This window comes from Strigops habroptila, chromosome 8 (assembly GCF_004027225.2).
Source record: "Strigops habroptila isolate Jane chromosome 8, bStrHab1.2.pri, whole genome shotgun sequence".
Taxonomy (NCBI): Eukaryota; Metazoa; Chordata; class Aves; order Psittaciformes; family Psittacidae; genus Strigops; species Strigops habroptila.
This window is the reverse complement of record NC_044284.2, coordinates 25,735,999-25,756,934: the sequence shown is the minus strand read 5'-3', so window position 1 is coordinate 25,756,934 and position 20,936 is coordinate 25,735,999. Positions and strand designations below refer to the sequence as shown.

At 38.3% G+C, this 20,936-nt stretch overlaps 1 protein-coding gene across 1 annotated transcript in view; it reads right to left on the bottom strand.

Moving 5' to 3' along the window:
* Window positions 1-2,382: 2,382 nt before the first annotated feature.
* GMPS (guanine monophosphate synthase) overlaps window positions 2,383-20,936 on the bottom strand; it is a 31,816-nt gene continuing 13,262 nt past the window's right edge. The window contains 13 exon segments of the mRNA XM_030494145.1: window positions 2,383-5,816; window positions 7,466-7,638; window positions 9,327-9,457; window positions 11,245-11,360; window positions 12,446-12,571; window positions 13,524-13,639; window positions 14,728-14,833; window positions 16,469-16,642; window positions 17,307-17,458; window positions 19,063-19,119; window positions 19,122-19,227; window positions 19,511-19,633; window positions 19,635-19,705. Of these exon segments, the coding sequence (XP_030350005.1) occupies window positions 5,715-5,816; window positions 7,466-7,638; window positions 9,327-9,457; window positions 11,245-11,360; window positions 12,446-12,571; window positions 13,524-13,639; window positions 14,728-14,833; window positions 16,469-16,642; window positions 17,307-17,458; window positions 19,063-19,119; window positions 19,122-19,227; window positions 19,511-19,633; window positions 19,635-19,705 (1,553 nt within the window). The 3' untranslated portion in view covers window positions 2,383-5,714.

Here is a 20,936-nt window from a genome sequence, read left to right as displayed (position 1 = left end):
CAGCACTGGTTCAGTTTGCTGCAGTTCATGTTCAGGCAATTAAAGAAACAGAAATAATCCGCTCCCCTCGATGAGATGCAATTCACCTCTTGGTACTGTGCTTCTGTGGAAGCGGTTAGCCTTGGGACAGTCAGAGAACTTCATCTCAAGTTCTTGTCTGTGATGAGATGCAATAAATTCAATGGCAAATTAAACTTTAGAAGGAAGAGTCATGAGGGACTCCTGATCTTTAGAGAGAGACGTGGAAATGGTCTAGATGTGTCACTGTGTTTCATGATCTCACTTTACTCCTTTACGTATGGCTTGCTTTACTTATATGTGTTAGCCAAGTGGGTTAATGACCTGAATCTCATTAAGGTCACTTGCAAACATCTATTACATCATTGCGCAAGAGTCTCTTTGCAATCTGCTTCTAATTCCACAAGGAAATAAGACGGAAAGAGAGCAGCCCCACAGCAAGCCCTGGGGAATGGTGGCAGCACACCTGAGCGACGGGGAGCCCTGACCCCACTGCAGGTGATGCCCAGCAGTCGAGCTGCAGCCAGCACCGCACAGCAACTGCGCCAGCCTCAAGTTCAAAGTTATAAACCTCACTTTGAAGTTGCACTCACTGTAAAATGCAATAGAAACGTTTTAAGATAGAAACTTTTTGTTCTATTAGAAAGGTCATTACCGGACCAAGGTGAAGCAAGAGACACAAAAAAAATAAGGATTCCTTTAAATAAAGGCAGTCCTGGGCAAGAACAGCAGTCCCAGAAATAGGTGCCCTGCTATTTAAAGTAACTTAACTGATACATCATCACTAGAAAACTAATTAAAGTATTCCTTTCATTCTGTGAAATTTCTGAAAAAGCTTTTATAGAAAATTACAATTTCGTGAAAAACATTCTGGCTTCATTTCTGCAACTGTTCTTTCCCATCTGCTTTCACACTGCAAGGGGTTGTGCCCACAAAATTGTTTGTTCCTGTAACATGGACCCTGAGCACCTTCATGTTCCCTGGGTGCACCCAGGGCTGGCAGGATACATGGTAGCGCTGCTGGTGGGAACTGGGAGGAGAGATCCAGGGAGCCTCCATGCTCCCTGCCACCCAGAGCCCTGGGATGGATACCCAACAAGTATGACTGCACAGCCGTCACCTTGCTCAAAACCATCCCAACTGCATCCCCAACTCCCAGGGTGCTTCAGAGTGATGCTCAATCAAGACTTACCTTGGATCCTTCCCTTGGCTTCTCTGAGAAATCACTCAATGTTCTTCTGAAAGGCTGGAAACTGCACACAGAGGGGTTTGCCCTGAAGTCTCCGTTGCTACTGAGCTATAGAAGAAAAACATGAAAAATGAGATGTTTGTTTCGAAGACTCCCTCCAGGAACATAATCCCTCCAAAAAAGCAAAGCCCTGCAGTCTCTGGGAGCTATGTGGGTCCCAAGCATGGGGTGACTGCTGCATCTCCAGCTGCCCACTCCCAACCAGAGATAGTGGAGAGGGCTGCTGGCAGCACTGCAGCTGCTCAGAAATACTGCTGGGGGATCTGGATGAGAACAACTTGCTGTTGCACTCTTTGGGGGGATATGGGTTTATTCACATCACAGACCAGGGAACAGGTCATGAACAGTGGCTCAATCAAACCCCACTCCCACAGTACCCCTGAGCCCCCAAGCACAGCCCACAGAGCCAGAACGACCACGGAGGTCAAGGCCAAATAATTTATACCAAAAATTTGTTTACTTTGTTTACAGAGTGTAGCTTGTGCACTGCAAGAAAGGATCTTTAAGTGAGATAAACAACCACTGCCCACTCACACTCTGTCCTGCAGTTGGCAGCAGCTCCTTATGACATGGGAAGGTTTTGGTCTTAACTGTAATCTCAGCTGCCTTTCTCTTTTCAGAGGGGAAATTTGCATGTGGTCTTGTGATTGTGACCTACTGCTAAAAAAACCAAACACCAGCAGCAGAGGTCTGCCACAATGCCATGAGGTGCTGGAGGGGTTTCCTGCTCGGACATTGCACTCTGAGGAACAGAGCAGCCTGTTCAAGTCTCTGTGGGCATCACCACATCCAGTTAATTAACTGGGCTGCTACGACAGAGCCCTAGAACAGTCTCTATACACAGTTTTAGGAAGAAGTTACATTTTCCATAGTGCATCATGGTACAAAAGCATGCATGAGGAAATTGCCACAAAGAACTCAGTTACCCTGCAGCAGGGTGTGCCACGCTCTGACACTGAAGGGGCAGCCATGCCCCAGCAGGGACATCTCCTTACCGCAGGACAGCGTGTAGCCAGAAAGCATGACTGCCACATACCAGCTTTATTGACCAAAACCAGTCCCATTTATAACGTAGTTTCTACATGTAAGGCCTAAAAAAATAAGTCACACCAATGTTCAAACATAATATTTTTATTTGTGGATAAAAATTAAGGCTCACAGTACTTTATCGTTTCACAAGCAGAAAAATGTTAAAAATTGAGAATGATGGGGAATGCCCCCAATACAAATTCCTCTAACTGCTGACATGTTTTACTGAAGACTCAAGGTGAACAATTGTACAGGGCAGCTACAGTTATTAGTTTGTAAACTAGGTGCTAAATATATCTTTTTAAGAAATGTGAACAGAATATTATGTTTCTCTCCACTTCTGGCCGTCCAATACACATGGATTCCATAAAAACACTCAAGAGCCGCTGGGATGATAACACCAACCTTCCTAAGAACAACCCACCACATCTACAATGCATGGCACAGGTGTCAAACAGGGGGAAGAGAGCTAAAGATCACAAATTTAATTTCAATAAGACATTTTGATTATAGTGCAATATGCCTAAAATTTTCAATATTTAACTTTCTGGGGGAAAAAAAACGCAAAGCAAAACAAAGTATGTTCCTAAAGAGCACAGGAATTGCTGCTAAGCTCCATTTCATTATGGACATGAAAGCAACCCGGGTGATTAAAAAATGGTAAAAGTCTATGTCAAACTTCAGTATACACATAGCATACTGGCATAAATCATGCCTATAGTTAAGATGCAACTCCAAGAAGGACTTCCAAGTGTGCAACATGCTGTGAAGAAGATTCCTGTCCAGGTGTGCGGCAAGTTTGTGGTCAACAGGTACAGCAGTTACTGTAACCCCTAGCCCAATGGGCATCACCAATCACCACATAAGTTTTCTTGTGAGTTACATCATTACTATGTGATTACGCACTGCAGAGTTATTTACACAGAGACCAACTCTGTCTCAGCCAAAACTGAGAAGCGTTTAAGAGGTGCTATGTATTCTTTGCATTACTTTTTGCTAATTCCTTCTGCTTCGCCTATTTGCTGTCAAGGCAACATAAACTGGAAGCAGCAGCAAGAGCAAGCCTACTTACAATAAGCAACAACTGCCATAACATTAAAAGGCTGAAGGACTTCTGCATCACACCAAGAAGATCCATTTCTTGTCATTGCACCATTTACATCTGAGATACCAACACAGTAATGAAAGCAACTACCCTCAGCTTTTTATGATAAAAAGTTAAAAGGTACCTCACAGCCATAATTTCATTAGGGAGCTTTCTTTTGAGATAAGCTACAAAGAAAATTTGTTTGCAACAGAACCCATGCTATAATAGATTCTGCCATGGCAAACACAGACATAGAGAGTTTTTGACCAATAGCTCTTACAGCTCAGAATCCAGTAATAAAAGAACATTTGTATCGATAATACTTCACTTACATCACAAAAGCTCATCCAAAAGGCTCAAAGGGGTTACGATAGATGTGGGTGAGAATTACTACCCCCATTTTATACACGGGGCAGCTGAGATATTGATCAATTTGCCAAGCTACAAAACCTGCCAGAACACGAGAGCAGTGTTCTGAGGGGGTGGCAGTGTCCCCAACTCCAAGTTATCCCAGCTGCTGGTCTGCTGCTCTCCTGCATGCCTGTGGCCCCAAAGGTGTTTCAAAGAGCAGAGGGCTGTCACACGCCATCTCCTCCCCCAAGTGAAAAAGTACCACTCTGACACAGACGAAAGAATAAATTTACACAAGTTAGCCAGTTCCTACAGGCAGAAATTAAACCAGATTTCCATAATGTGTAGGCAGCAAATGTAAGAAAAACAGGAAAATGTGTGCAATCAAAAGAATATAGAACAAACACCTTCAACCATTATTCCAGTTCACAAATCTATGCAAGTGGGAATATAAGTAGCTACAGCCATGAAATACTCCATGTTATCGAACAGTTTAAAACAAGTATTTTACCCTAAAATACTAGGGTAATCTTGTAGCCAAATGAAATGCAATTGCTTAAATTAAAAAAAAAAAAAACCAACAAAAAAAAAAAAAAAAACCAAAAAAGCATTAAAAAAAAAAAAACAAAACAAAAAAACAAACAAACAAAAAAAAAAACACCACAAAACCCAAAAAGCAAAAAACCAAAAAAACCAAAAAAGTGGCTTAGAGGGACGAGCCTGGGTTACAGCTCCACCAGCGGAGGTACCCAGCAAGCATCCAGCAAGCTGCCCAGGTCAAAAATTTAACTGTCACTTTCACTTTCAGCAATTGTAGGACATGCTCAAAATTCTCAGGTCGAAGGAACAGCTTTGCCTCAATACACCAGAAAAGCACAGGTGTCCAAAGCAACCATCTCTCAAATTATTGCTTACTTAACTACATAAACAGCAGAATACAAATGACAGAAGGGATCTATACGGATTGGGCAAGCCACCTCCCATACCATGACTCCACACTAATAACTACAATGATGTTAAAGGTCAAGCTAAGTACAATACATACCAAAAAAAAATTCCTGTAAAACCAAATGCATAGAAAATAAACTGTCATCAAGTATAAGGAAAGCACATCGGCAGCAGGCTGCAAAGGGACTGTGGCGCAAGCGTCAGAGGACAGAAACAGGACTCACAGATCCAGGAGCTCTGGTGCAACTGCTTTCCAAACTGCACTTCTGTTTTTTACACTTCTATCAGAGTCCCCAGAAGTGCGCAAAGATACTTCACTGTCTGGAATTTGACATATGCATACATGCAGTAAGTGTATACTAAAGATTAGCTGGTGTATATGTGTTTGTTACCAACACACACACCTACTGAGCGATGCAAGAAGGAGCGAGTACAAAAGACAGACAGAGGTAATATCATATTTTAGCATTGCCCTTTTGGAGCTCAACATTATTGCCATGGGCTAACACGTCAAACGATACAGAACAACCTTAACAGTACACAACAGATACACAGTAATTCCACAACTCAACAGTACCCACTACTCCATTTGGCAAAATATTTATTTATAATAAATCCGTTCAAAAGCAGTTGGTCACAAAGAATTCATTTTACATTTTTTAGGCTGTAACAATGCTTTTGGTAGAAGTAAATAAACTGTCTCTTTTTACAGAGTGTACAAAAACAAAGAGACATTGAAATGACAGTTAACAATAAAACACATGAAAACAGGAAGAATTGGTAAGACAAAGGCAAAAGCAATAGGAATCTGTCTGCGCACCAGCAATGCTGCCATGATTATTTACCCGTACAAATCCTCAGCCCCACTTAGTTATTATCCCCAGGTCTTAACCGCAGGTTTATGCTCCAGGAGAGGAATCTGATGCGATGTAGCAGCTCCAGTCACTCTTTCACAGTACTGCATGTCAACACTGGGAATGGTTTCTGATATGATTTAGACTGCACACAGTACTTTAATAGAAAAAAAGTTAATTACTCCCACTCTGTGGTTCCTGGTGGCTTTGATGTCAAGTCATACATCACTCGAGAAATGCCAGGAATCTTCTTAATCTCTGCCACCATTTTTAATACAACCTATTGTGGAGAGAAAAAAATGAATAAGTATGTAAAGCAGACTTGATGAAAACTATCCCGGAAAAAGCTTAAAAAAGGAAAAATTTGTTCATGCTAATTCTGTCATACACAAGAGAGAAAGAACCTGTAGACATTAGCATATTACTACTAATTAACCAAAAAAAAAAATCAACTGAAACAAACCCTCTAGCTTCACATCTGCAGTTTTATTTGGAACATACCATTTTTTGGCACTGATAATAAACCAGGGTGTCGATCACAATACAATTCCCTTAAGGCAGCAGCTCTTCAGCTTTTCTATTTCACTATTTCTTTAAAATACAGCAGGAACATACACTGTTATGTGTTCCTATCACTCACTTTCAGACTTCTCTCAGACCTACTCCAGCTGAGCCACGATCAAACACAAAGCAACAGCTGGAGTGAAACCCCTTTCAAAACAATAAAAGGAGCTCTAACGGTAAAAAAAAAAAAAAAAAAAAAAAAGAAAAAAACCACAAACCAAAAAACCCCAAAACACACCCACACCAAAAAAAAAAAATCAAAAACAAACAGAAAGAGGCATCCATGGGAAAGTTTCCATTGAGCGTCATCCCCCAAATTCCACAATCAATTCATGTTCACAAAAGTTTTCTAGATGAGAACTTGCTTAGAAGTTCAGCTTCCTTAAAAATCCCACAGTTCACAACAATGCCACTTACATGACGTGCTGTTTTATAGTGCAAGCATAAATTAAACTGTGCCTTGCTCTCCATGGAAAAACACAGGAAATTTTAAAATCAAATATGATTAGTTTCCCCATAAATATAGGTATTTTCCACAACCTCTACTATTTTGTTACCACATTATTACCTAGTCTTAAAGTGACTATTTTACATTCTGAAGACTGGGGATGGGAGTTGTTTGGGTCTGGGTTTTGTGGTATTTGTTTGTTTTGTTTGTTTTTAAACACAAAATTCAAGGTCAAATGAATCCTCATTTTATATAATGGAATAGTTTATATGGTAGCTTAACCTTGAAACATTTCCTTTTAAATGAATAGGTTCCCCTATAGTAGAAGCCTTTAGCTGTATATAATTACTGAGCAATACTTGTATGCTTTTAAAGTGTGTTTAAAAAAAAGTCAATCCTGTTCATCTACACTGCATTCCCAGAGAGACAAAGTACTTGAAACTGGACATATATAAAGTTTCCCAGAAAAATATGCCTGAACTTGACTCCTACATCCTCTCAGTGACCTAAATAGAACCAGCACACATTGAGATGTTAAACAGCAGGTTCCAATAAAATCAGAAGCGGCAATCAAGGTCAGTTCTGTATGTTACAACATTTTCAATTACTAATGCAAAAAATTGATTTCAAAATCCCAAGAATGGTTGTGGTATTTTTCCTTTTTAAATTGATGGTTATTTTTGGCTCAACTCTGCTGGATAGCCTTTAAGTTTATCATACCCATCTGCCAGCTTCTCATTTTGTTACAGTTTTTTCCCAAAATACCAGCATATTCATCCTAATGAATACAATGAAAGAGACAGAAAATCACAACAAAATCAAAGTCAAGGCAAGCAACGAAGAGAGAGGGAAGAAAGCCAAAATGAAGCATCTACAACACTAGCTCATGTTGAAAGAAGCTTGAAAACCTGTATTACCTCTTCTGGAACCTCATTACCAGGAGTTGCTGCAATACCAGTCATAAAATCACTTGTGATAAAAGTTCGAATAACCACAGATCTTTGACAGGAAGGTTGTTTCTGTAGGGGGTCCCGATCAAAATGCAATGGTATCAGTATTATCGGCATCTGGCTAATTTTCCCGGCGTAACCTTCAGAAAACCGTAGTACAAAGTGCATTAATTTGGTTTAAAGACTCAAGCGTGACAGAAGTTTTTCAGAATTTCCCACATGTACTTCGACTATATACTAGGTGCTACATTTACATCTTCTCTGATCTTGTTGCTACTGCTACCACACCCCAGATGATCACACTCAGTGGTGCATACACTAGGGCTACACAAATTGCCATTTGAAATGATCTTCAGTGTTTGCAGGCATGCAGAAAAAAAACCAAATCCCAGATAGTCTCTGTTATCCCCATAATTCACTGTGAATGCAAATTAAGATCTACTTTCCTTCCCAAATAACAACCATGGGATTTTATCTATCCCTGTATCAAGCCCAATAAAAAACCATTCACAAGTATTTCTGCATCTTTGACATATTTAAGAGAAAGCTCTTGAATATCCCTGTTGCTGGTAGTTGAAGGTAACTCCAGACAGTCATCTCTTGCTTTTCCTTTTTTTTTTTTTTTTTTTTTTTTTTTTTTAAGTCTCCTTCTGAAAAAAACCCTAATTTCACTGTTTAAATTATCTGAAAGTTTGAGATTTAGACGTGTGGCAGCCTGCAGAACCAGTCTAACGCTGACGCAGGCTTCTTACCCTCTGCTAGCACCGGCCTGAGCTGTTGGTACAAGCAGTCTTTTTCACTAAATGACACATCTTATTTTTGGGAGTGATTCACTCACACAAAACCAAGTGTCACCAAAAGTTAGCGAGACACATCTACAGTTTTACAAACACAATTGACAGTGTTATCCTCAGCCTCTTGAGGCTAATTCTGTACAAATTTTGTTAAGACTGCCTTGCAGACCAAATATATTTTCAAAAATATATCCTTTGTGACTTTATAATAATAATAATAATAATAAAAAAACCAAACCAAACAAACAAAAAACAAGCAACCCCAAAACCACCAACCCAAAACACACTCACAGAAAAAACCCCAAACAACTGACTCCTGAACCTTGGAACTACAATATTCCCAGACTCTGCTTGTGTACCTTATCACAGGATATTGAATGCTCCCTGGATGTTAAGGGTTTGAAGTATTACTGCCTGGTAGCCTCATGTGGCTGGCTTTACAGATACAGCTTTTACTTTAAGAAATATGAACCACCACAGGTAGTGAACATCAGCATAAAAACCTTGGTATTCGGGTTCCCTTCTTTCCACCAAAAAAACCCAAAACAAACAAACAAACAAAAAAACAAACCACCCAACCAAAAAAAAAAAAACAAAACCCCGAAGAAAACATGATTTAGAAACTATGTCAAATTCTTTACATAGTTTATTTCCTTCAGGTAAATACTGACAACTGAGATCAAAGAGAAGTAATTCAGTTGACTTTCAGCTGGCTAACAGTACTTTTTGCAGAAGCTTGAACTGCAGTGAAGCACTGTACTTCAGCACTTCATGATGTATCAGAAGCAAGCCTCCGTCCCCCCAACCCCCTAAAACTAGTTCTGCTAGCAGAAAGGGCTAGTAATTCCTGCCATTTAGCTATCAGCTTCTACAACTTTCAGAAAAGGCTCTTGCCTGTCATCCCATTAATTTATCACTTTTGAGGTATTTGAGAAGCTTGTGGATTTTGGCAGTACCACTATAACTATACCCAGTTAGATTTGCAGGGATCTTGAAACAAGAATCTAATCCATGGGATGAGGCGAAATACCTACCAGACTCCCTGAGAATAGTGTGAGCCTCAAAATCAGCTTGTCGTAAGGTGCTGAGGACTCCTGTTGTCAGAAAAGTGGGGGTGACATCTGTAGGAGGTTCTTTGACTGGTGGTCCGAACACATACACAACTCTGGAAAGCAAAGAGGATACCAGGATGGCAGAAAACCAAAAAGAAACACACAAACCCACACCAAACAACAACAAAAAACCCCACACATTTTGCACACATAGAAAAAACAGATTTCCTAAAGACAGCATCTTTAGTATTGCAACAAGAAAACAAAACTAGAGAAAAAAGGCATAATACTTGATCTTGCTCCTTAGTTACTAAGGAGAGTTTAATATAACTTCATGCATATATTCCATAAGCATGACATACTAGCTTTGGAAGTCAGACATATTCATTTATTTTGGCTTGTTAGAGACTATCAATAGCCCAAATATTACTTAAGGGAATACTCCTCTGAAAAAACACAGATGTACAAATTCAGTGGTAACACAAAGCACATTTTTTCAATTTTACTTTGATGTCAGTAGAAGTTAAGATTATTATAGGAAAGCTACTTCATAAATGTCTACAATTTCTATCTTCTCTCCCAATAGGAAACCACCAAAACATAGTAAACCTTGCTATTGATCAATAGGTGTGTTTTCAGCACAGAGCACTAACACCGCAATTCATAAATCTACATAACTATACCTGTAATAAAACATTACCTAAATTCAAACCAGTCACATCAGCTTTATCTTTTAATCTCATCCATTGTGGTTTATATGTTGCAGAAGAAAAAGCAAAGTATGATACTGTCTGACTGGCCTCATACAAGGATTTACTATGATGTATTCACACAAGTTGAGTTTGTAGATACAAACCAAGAATACTTGTCTAAAATCCAAAGCAGAAAAATATGCAAGCTTTACATCCTACATTTTCGTTTGTAATATAAAATCTGCAAGCATAGTTGGGCCAAAGACCAACTACTTCAGTGCACTCCTCACACCGCCAGTTTCAGCATCCCTATAAACAGCAGTGAAAGACTCTGAAAACATACCCTAGTACAGCAGAACTCCCAGAGATGTGGTATATTCTATATATAAAATAGATATATATATGTATATATGTATGATATATATGTATATAATATATATAGTATTAAATCCAAAAGAGCTTAAAGAAGACAGCAATGCTGTAAATCCAGCACACACAATCCTGATTTTATGCCTTCTTTTGTTTGCTCTGCTTTTAAAGAAGTATCTTGCAATTCGAGATCTCACCTTTAAGAATAATACCACATAAGTGACACCTCTTTTAGACGTGTCACTTATGTGGTGACACATCTTAATTTTGTGATTAAGTTTTGCTATAAGTTTTGCTATAAGCAATTACAAGCAGTTTTGTCAAACAGCCTACAGCCAGGCAAGGAGGATAAGCATTCTCTAGAACTGATTTACTATCTAAGCAACTTCACCTGCTAAAAAAAGTTATGGAATCAAGCAGCTAGAAAATGCATATTCACAAGAGAGCTCAATTAAGATTAAACCCAGCTATGTGCCATTAGAACTGACAGTCCCACATAAATTCCTTTTTGGACACAAAGCAAGAAAAAATACTGCATGACACCCCAGTTTATCAGCAGGATTGGACTCTCTCAAAAAAAGATTTTGCATAAGTTACATTGGACGTTGTCTAATCAAGTGCTTAAAAAAAATTAGGAGATTGGTTTATTTCTGGAATTGCTAGCTTGAAAAAGAAATCAATAGCCTATGTTTTGACTTTTTGTCTATAACCTCTGCAAAATAAACCTGTCCAACACACAAAAAAATTATGCCATAGATTAAACAGGAGAATGTTTGTGCATGCTAAACTTCCATATATTGAGTAGATCATTAGAAGCAAAGATAATTTAAAATACTTACCTGTTTATGTTGTGGCACATGCGTGGTATAAGCCTGGCAAGAAACATAAGAGACTCCCAGTGCGGAGCATCTTTACTAGAGATCCCACAAACATAGCTATATGAACGGCAGTCACCCTAAAAAAGAAAAATAATAATTGAATATTAGCTTTCCTGATGAAATAGGTTCCCTTTCACCCTGTAGGCTACAGGACCATATTTTGTGCCAACATTTAGCAGACACTAAACCGGCGAAATCATGATGAGAGACACCAAGTGAATGAGAAAACAAAGAGTAAGATGACAGACCTCCCATGAGCTAACAAAAGCATATAAAAAAAAAATATTCAGAATGGAAAGATTTATATAAGGTGACCAGAACATAGGGACTGATTGTGAATTGGTATTTTCACGACACCATCTGACAAAGTACAGAAATGTGCTGAGGACATTGCTGTTTAAAACAGTAATGAAAGCTGACTGCAGAAAGTTACAGAAGCAACGCGCAAGATTAAACAGCTAATAATAAGAGCTGTAATTCAATACTGATCGTGCAAAGAAAGGTACTTTACAGCTATGACTACTCAGTAAAGAAATCTTCCAAGTTATTGCATGCAATTCCATGAAAACACCAGCTCAGCCTTTGTATTCAGTTTACATTTCTGTTGCCAAAGGACAATCCAAAAAAATGCACATAGCATTAGCAAACAAGTGAAAGAAAACACTGTGCCACTGCACGGATTCAAGTGTTTCCATATCCTGAACAGCCTGCACTGCTCCAATTCCATTCCTCTCAAGGGTAAGGATATAGTACAATTAAAAGACTACAGGAAAGAGCAACAAGCATGTTCAAATGTACGAAGCAGGAGTTTTTTGATGAACTTAGTCTAGAATTTCCGAGCCTTAAAGGGACCACAGGATTACAGGTCTACAGGATCATGAATGTCATGAAAAAACTATCTGTAAGTGACCAGCATTATTAAACCTTAATGCTATCCTCAAATACAACACCTGGCATTTACTCAAGTGTCTATTCAGGTATCTTGACACCTTTGCACTACCAGCACTGACGAATGACAATAACATCGGTATCACAGCCATTTGACGTTTATGTTCTTGAGTCAAGCTCTTTATTTTCAAAGCAGCGATTTTTATGCTTCAATGCAGCCTGCCATGCTGCTAGGAAGCAGCATTCAGAACATCCTTCAAATTAATCCATTTACCTGCACCCCCACAGTTTTGATTGGTAACAAGAAGGCATTCAGTGAATGTAGGCTTGTAATCTGCATCAGCTTCTCCTGGTCTTCTTCGGTTGTACATGCTTTGACCCTTTGCAGCAAAGTATGTGGCTGTGCAATGATGCAGAAAAATACATTTTAAATAAAGTCCCCAAAACACTCAAACAGAACTTACACAGTGCAAACAAAATTATTATTTAAGTAGCTGTTTGCTTAAATTTAGTCTACATTTATCCCTTGGAAACTTTAAAACACACCGTTCATTTAACAACTTTATTTTAGCAAACGCAATTGTATTTGATCAGACTGTATGTATTTTAAGCTGAAGCTCTCTAAGACTGTAAGTGAAGCTCTCTTCCTATACTCATTCTCTCTTTCACAAAGCTGTATTTTTAATTTGTTCTCTATTTCATACACAACAAAGCAATACCGCTATGCTACACTACAATATGTTTTAAATGAAAAGCAGATGTAAATCCTCAACCTCCAGTATTTATAAAAAGGTTTTGGAAGTTGCTCTGAACTTACACCTTAGAACTGACCTCTGCTAACAGCTTTTCAGCCCCCCTGTAGTTTAGTTCAGCTGAGCTTACAATTATCACAAAGGTTGTAACAGTTAAAAGACTGAGAACTGAAATACCACCAGTTAAAAACTTCAGGTTTTTGTTCAGGACATCTGTTCCTTGCTCCTGCACTTCCATTTCGACATTCAGTGACTGCTAGGGGATGCAAATCTAGAATGTTACAATTATTTCAGGGAGGGAAAATCTTTTCCTGATACTAAGTGAACTACCCCCAGAAATCTCATCTGTACAAAGTTTACTATTTCAAAGATATATAAACTTCCATTATCCAGAAAACATTCAACACTTGCACCAGTCATGGCGATGAAAATTCTACTGTACTATACTGAGTGGCTTCAAGTGAATTGCACTGGGATGAATTATTCCTTAAAGAGCCCAAACAAGTAGTTTTAAACTTTTAGCAGCTGAAATCTCATTGCAGGCCACCACAGAATGATCATACTACTTTTATGCATATTAGAATTTATCAATTTTGTTACCTTCTTAACACTTGCAGAAAAATCTGCAACTATTTTCAAAATGTTGTTTGTTTCAGGAAAGTCTTTGCACACATAAGGTTCTTCAGCACATATCACTCTGATTGCTAGACCAGGACCTGCAATGCAAAGTTGAAAAAGCATTATATTAAATAACAGGAACCCGACTTTCAGCAAAATGTGACAGCATCTAGAACATCAGGTCAATCACTGAGTACAGTATGTTTTGCCATGGTTCAATTGTCTTAATACCGTACAAGACAAAAAAAAAAAAAAAAAAATACATAAGCAATTTATTCCGGAACAATATTTCTGTTCAGGACATTTAAGCTTTATTTACCTACACCTTAAATTGGCTGGTTGTGTAAAGCAGCAGTTAGTGGTGATGAAGCGTGGTGGATGGCAAGCCAAAGTGAACAAGAACCTGCTCCTTCCTTTTGCTAGGCAACTGGGATAAAAGAGCCGGTTTTAACATACAGTTGAGTCTCCACCATGTTTAAAGACCTCTGAAGGCTATTTGACCTTTAAACTGCTTAATACAAAAGCACATGTAATTTGCTTGAAGTGTGTGAAGACAGCTTCTTGCATTTCGTGGGATGCTGGTGCATTAGCACAACAGCCTATGCACTCTGCCAGTGACTACTACACACCCTGCAGGACGATTTTAAAACACAGGGACAGAAAAACATACCCCTCTTAAAAGATGTAGACTTTTCTGTATTATATACTTGGATGTTTTCCTTGCAAGCTTTTTCAAGTTTGGTGTTTGCTGTTTGTTTGGGTTTGGGGTTTGGTTTTTTTGTGCAGTCTTTTCTCCATGCAATCATTTTCAAAACAGGAAATGCCCCTTAAAAAGGCAGGCAGATAAGCCATTACTTCAAGTGAGATACCTTTGACAGCTCAGGCAGCATACAACTGCACTTGACTGATAATTCTTGCTTTGGCTTATACAACTAAAAAGAAACAAATGCAGCTAAAAGCAAATTCAATTATAAAACTTTTCCTTTAATCACTATACATAATAAAGCTGCTCTGAAATGTTATTTTCCTGAAAGAGGACCCCGCTTAAATCAAAACTTCAATCCATCAACAACTTCTGTGTTTAAGGTAAGCTTTATATTCCAACATACTGCAGGTTAAGTATCTTCTAAACAATACTGATGTGATACTTAGCCCTTCATTAAATAGCACAAACCAACTCTCATACCTGGGAAGGGATGCCTTGAAACCAGCTCTTCAGGAAGACCAAGTTCTCTTCCTAGCACTCGCACTTCATCTTTGTGAAAGTCTTTCAGTGGTTCTATTACTTTACCCTTAAAAAGAAAAAGCAATTTACTCTCCAGCGTACATATTCAAACAAAAAGTCTCTAATGTTTAGGTTGTGGCAGTCAAACTGGCATTTTTTCACGGAATGGCTGCCAACACTTGCATAAACACTGGAGGAAAAAAAAAACCAACTTATGTGTGTGAACACAGGCTTTGTAAAACAGTTGCAGGACAGAGCATAAGACAACGAATTTTAAGTCTGTGCCAGAAGTATCAATGGCTCAATCAGTGTAGATAGAGGCAGCTTGACCTTGCAGCTATGTCTTCACAATTTCAGACCCTTCTTGTCCTTGCTAGATGTCCAAACCAATCTAAAAGCCTTGGAAATACTTTGTGCAGCAATGAATATTAGAAGCATGGATCATTAACAATTCCTCTTCTTTCCTGTGGTTGAGCACTTCCTAATAACTGAGCATCTTCAACAGGGTTTCTATGTGATGTCTTGTGTTGGTTCTTTCTTAAGAGTATTTTATAATACTGTTAGAGAACTTACCATTCTAATGTCAGAAAAGGCAAAATAGGGCAGTCTCCTACATTGGCTAATACTTAGAGCTCTGCGCAGGAAAGGTATTCAGAAAGCTTTTCTGGACTTTGAACTAAATAGTCTGATTTGAAGTACGATCAAAGGGACAGAACTTGGGCTGTTTATCCTCAGACAGCTCAACATCCTGTGTTCATACTATCTTCAAGCTCTGGTCATCATCCATAGGGGTCCATGTTGGACCATTTCAGAAAGATCTGTGGGTTCTTAAAATTGACAACTGGCAAACAGGTTCTGTGCCACCAGCATGCTGCTGGCAGACAGCCGATCAGGTTACGAGAAACATGATGACAAAGCTGCAAAAGAACAGAAAGAACTCATCCCTGTAGACACCTGAAGGAACTACTTCTAGATTTCAATTCATTTAAGTGTATAATTCTCATTCTCTCTCTCCAAAGAGAGGAGAATACTATGCTTGCAGTGCTGAATGTTATAAGAGGTTCAAGAGAATTTTGGCCCTTTCTCAACAGGAGCAGATTATCTTTTCGCTGAAGCACTGTCACTGCTCTTACATGATTCCATGATGTACCAGACCTTGACTATCGATACCTAAAAGGTCACTCACTGACTGGTGTTCAGAACAAGATAAAACAGAAGGAATAAGTTGTATCTTATGATGTGTATCATCACATCATGAATTCCAGCTAAACCAGAATAAAGTTGTCTGAGAAGTCTTAAACCACGCTCCTGCTGAAGACATTTGGTATTGCTCTGCTTCCTTAATAGAACACAAGTTTGTTTTGAGGGTTAAAAAGAGTGAGGAAACAGCTTTCAGCTTGCAGCCGAGAACACCATTGCTCACCCTGAATGAATACACATTCAATTTGTTGACATCTTTCTCAGTATCCAGTCCTGGATAATACTTAAACAATTTTAACTACTTTGAGAATGCAGCAACTAGAAATAAGTGTAATAAATTGCAATGCATTACAATAGAATCTGAAGGGCCCCATCAGAATAGGTTCCCATCAACATGGGACAGTTATACCGACAAAACATAGAGGTTGTTCATTTTTGGTACTCAGTTTCACATCTGTGAGAACCAGAAGGATACACCAGAAGTATCCCCATTTTCATTTACCTCTTCTCTTAACTTCCGAATCAGCTCTGTGTCATTATGATGGGTTTTGATGACTTCAGCTTTGCCACTTGCAACAAGGGAAGCACTTTCAATGAGATCAGGTCTGAGGGTACCCTGAGCAAGAAAAACCTCTTCAGGTTTCAGATTCATTTCTCCAATAACTTCATTGGCAATCTGTAAGATAGAGGGTGGAAAATAAAAAGAAAGTGTTCCAATATTTTTTTGTTGTCAAAGGTCTAAAGGAAGATAATAGATTGCCCAACATGCCAAATCCTACTGAGCTGCAAAAGCACAAACAGGAAGAGTAATTATGACACCAACCCACTGCTGAAAGAGTCCTATAACCCTGTATTTTGTTGAACAGAAAAAGGAAAATATACCTTCAGACTACAAGAACATCGCTGCCTGTTAAATGCTATATTCTCCCTCCATCACCAGCACTCGCAGCTGACAGATGGAAAATGGCTTATCTTCAACAAAGCAACACTCCAATTCACCTTACCCATTGATTTGGTGAAAGACATTACATGGGAGCTTAAGCAACAGAAATGAATGGCCAACCAACACAGTATATCTAAACACTATAACAGAGCTAACGCGATGCCTGTGAACAATGCTGTGACCACTGATTGGCTGCCAAAAGCTTTAGGCTTATGGTTAACATACCAATGGCTTTTTTGGTCACCCACAACTTGCAAGACCACTGATGCCACTGAGTGCACAGTACTTAAGAATTAAACAGTCTCATGTAGATGATGTATCTAGAAATCATATGATTAAAAAACAAGAACAAAAAAACCACAAAAAAATCCAACCAACAAATAATTATAAACATTACCTTAACAAAGGTGTCACCAATAATTTTTCTTTTTTCTTCAGGACTTGTAGTCATATTTAATGTCTTGCTAATTCTTTTACGTGGAGTTCTGTCCTCATCCGAGATGGGCAGGGTTGTTGTACCATTGTAGAATGAATGAGCTGCATTCACCACTGCATGAAATTACAGGAATTTTTTGGCAAAGCCAATAAAGACTATTATGCAAGGTTACAAAAAAAAAAAAAAAAATTTCATTCTATTGCTTTAAAAAAGAAAATAAAAAAAACATTCCAGTCCTTTGACTATTAACTGCACTAAATAGGCTGTTCAATACCTCGAGAATTAATTGTAACAAAAGCATTTTATTTCTCTTACTAACCTACTCTAGAGGGCATTTTTTTTTCTTCATATTATGAAACCATGTGAAAGTTCAGTTTTGTCTTCCCTCTTAGATTATAATTTACTTGCTTTATTTAAATAGTTTATCAGATGGTATTTCCCCACGGCCCTTCTGCAACCAAAATTAAATAATGCAGTATTTACTCATGGTACATTATGCCTTTTAATTTAGAGAGGCTCTCAATGCAGAGATCAGCTAGGAGGCTCTTCGGCATCTTTTACCAGGACTGAACCCCGTGACCTACAGAAGGAGTATTTCCAGCAAAAGGATTCCTTCAATTTGTTACTGTGGCAGCCTGCCAGAGCCCAGGTTTATCAGTCTACAAATGGAAGATGACATAGATTTTTCCACTAATAAAAGTAAAAAAAAAAAATAAATAAAGGGAGGGAAGTAAAAGAAAAAACACTGATGTGTAGAACAAAGCTAAGCTTAGACTTTACTGTGTTGGGAGGCTGCAGCCCAATCTGCAAAATGCTAAGGTGCAGCTCCCTGCACTGTTTCACACTGTTGGCTAGTGGAAAGCATTGCTCACTAGTGCCATGCTTCCTCACCAAAACACAAGAGAATCACTTGACAACAGCACTTACGCACAGCCCAGGAATAGGCAGCTATTACTCATTGAAATAAATCAGCCAGGCCGTATAAAAGCAGCTTTTATTTTTTGCACAACTCAAGCATACAGAATTTGTCTTCTCTGACCTCCTCATACTTCAGCTACCAAAAAGCTCTAAACCTTCTTATCAGCCATGACAAAGTATCTTCTGCTCCCACATAATGTATTGCTTCCCAACAAGCTACTCCAAAACCAACTAAAATGAACCTATTTAGAAGCCAGGAGAGGAAGGGAAATAAAAAAAAAAAAAAAAAAAAAAAAAAAAAAAAAAGGAAAAGGCCTTGCAAATGTAATTTTGACTGTAACAGCATTCAATCACCCAAATAAGCTCACAGTTTAAAAAGGAAGAGATCTAGGACAAGAAATAAAGCCACAGTGAAGGACTGTTAACAATGTTACTGAATAAAACTTACAATTTAAATTAAGTTTTGCAGCAGCTGAAAAGGATTACTCAACCATCAGCAGAAAAGCGACTGAGATACATGTCCACCGCTTTGCTGTGTTCCAACAGCAGACTTTGGCTACCAAAGAGATGGATCAGTTCATTTTATGTTCCCACCAAATAAGTAAGGCTTAATATTTTAGGTTTGAAATTTTGTGAATAGGCCTAGGTGGATCCAAATTAGCAACCACGCTTTGGTATGTTAAAAGTCTGAGAACTGCAAAGATAAATTCAAATCAATGAAACAAAACACTCAATGTACATTTTAGGAGACTGGCCATGTCATTAGTGGCATCAGGTATATTTAACAAAATTATGGTACCTTTAACTTGAATCCCAAGTTTTTTGAGTGCCTCCTCCACAGACTGACTCTCTCTTTGCGCATAAATCCATTATCTATGTGTACAGCTATGACCTGATCTCGGTTTAAAGCTCGGTTCAGGAGAGCAGTACAGACTGTTGAGTCTACACCACCACTGAGTAAAACCTAAGGATGAAGAAAAAAGAAACAAAACAAAACAAAATTTGGCCAGCTGTTTATGAGGAAAGTGTTAACAAGTAATTCAGATACAGCTATGAGGATCAGAACAGTCACTGAATTGAAGAAAACAAAGTCAGTATATTGACCCAATTGTGCAAACTTTCCAAAAAACCTGTTAATGTATTACCCAAATCATGACAATTCTGCATTTAATTAACCCAAGTAACTTAAGTGTCAGTGTTTGTCAGGCTTTTGCAAATAATCTTCAGCTTCAATTCAATCTACTTACTAGAACTTTTGAGGAGCCCACTTTCTCTTTGATGTCTTGAATGCACTGAAGCTCTCTGTTCTCCACTGTAAAGGTACGCTGCATCCCGCAAATATCATAAAGAAAATTCTTCAGGATCATTTTTTCCATTCACTGTGAGGCTAACTTCAGGGTGGAACTGTGCTCCATACAGTTTTTTAGATTCATTTGCTATGCCTTCATTGGTGCAAAGAAATGAGCATTTAAAAAAAAAAAAAAAAAAAAAAAAAAAAAAAAAAAAGATTGCAAGTGAAATGCATACCCGAGAAAGTCAAGCAGACACTTTGAGTGATTTATTCTGCCACACTTTGGCACAAATCACCAAGCAAAACTAAAGATTCTAGTTAAGATTAGTAACACAGGTACTGTTACAGATCTAGAACACACAATTCCTCAGAAACCATGAAAAACACTCATACATCCTACGAAAACCATTGTGAAAACAGGAAATCAATTGCATTTATTTTTTCCTCACCACATGATACCTTATACAATGCTGCAACCAAGCCACACAGACACAGCTGCATCCACATTAAAAGGGCCATGCTGGTCAAGCTCTGCAAACACCCCTACGTTTGCACACTGGATGCAGCAAAGTTTACATAGCAAAACAACTTATAGAGTGGCATAGGCATGAGCTCTAGATTGGTTCAAAAGCAAACCAGAATATAATCAAAAAGAATGAATACGATGAAACAGAACATTTTCAAGCCTTTTTAAAAGGTCAGGTTTTGTCAAATTAGTTACCTAACTTCAAAACAGTATCTTCAGATTTTTTTTATTTTTTTTTTTTAACGAAAATTTTCAAATAAGCCAGGTGAATACTTTGAGATCTTACTAAGCAGCTCAGCAAACTTAAGACGTCTCCAGGTCTCCCATCGCCTAGAAAAAGAGACTCAAAGACGTTGTTCGGCATTAAATAATCTGAGTAGTTTACATAAACCAAATCTTAAGGTCCTACATTTTCCTGTGTATGACAACCTGTGTCTAACATCTGAAACAGTTTTCAGTAACAGCATTATTTTTTCTCAGTTGAACACTCGTCCAATGACATTAAATACAATAACAAGTTAATCAAGCTTTAATAATTAAGTTGTGTTTGACTTGTACTATTATAGTGGAAAACCCAAACACCGCTTACACTGCACACAACAGTACATGTCTTCCTCTGCCCTGCCTTAAGGGCACACAATATTTATTTCAAAGAGAAGCAACATATGTTATACTTTTAAAATAACAACTGTAAAAATATACTTTTTTAAACCACCAATTTAAAAACAGGACCATTCATTTTCATGTCTATTTCTTTATTATCGTGACAGCACAACATACAAGCAAACTTATGCAAGAAATTGTTGAAAACTTACCTGGAAGTTAAATAACAGAGAGATTCTGTTCCCATTTGGTT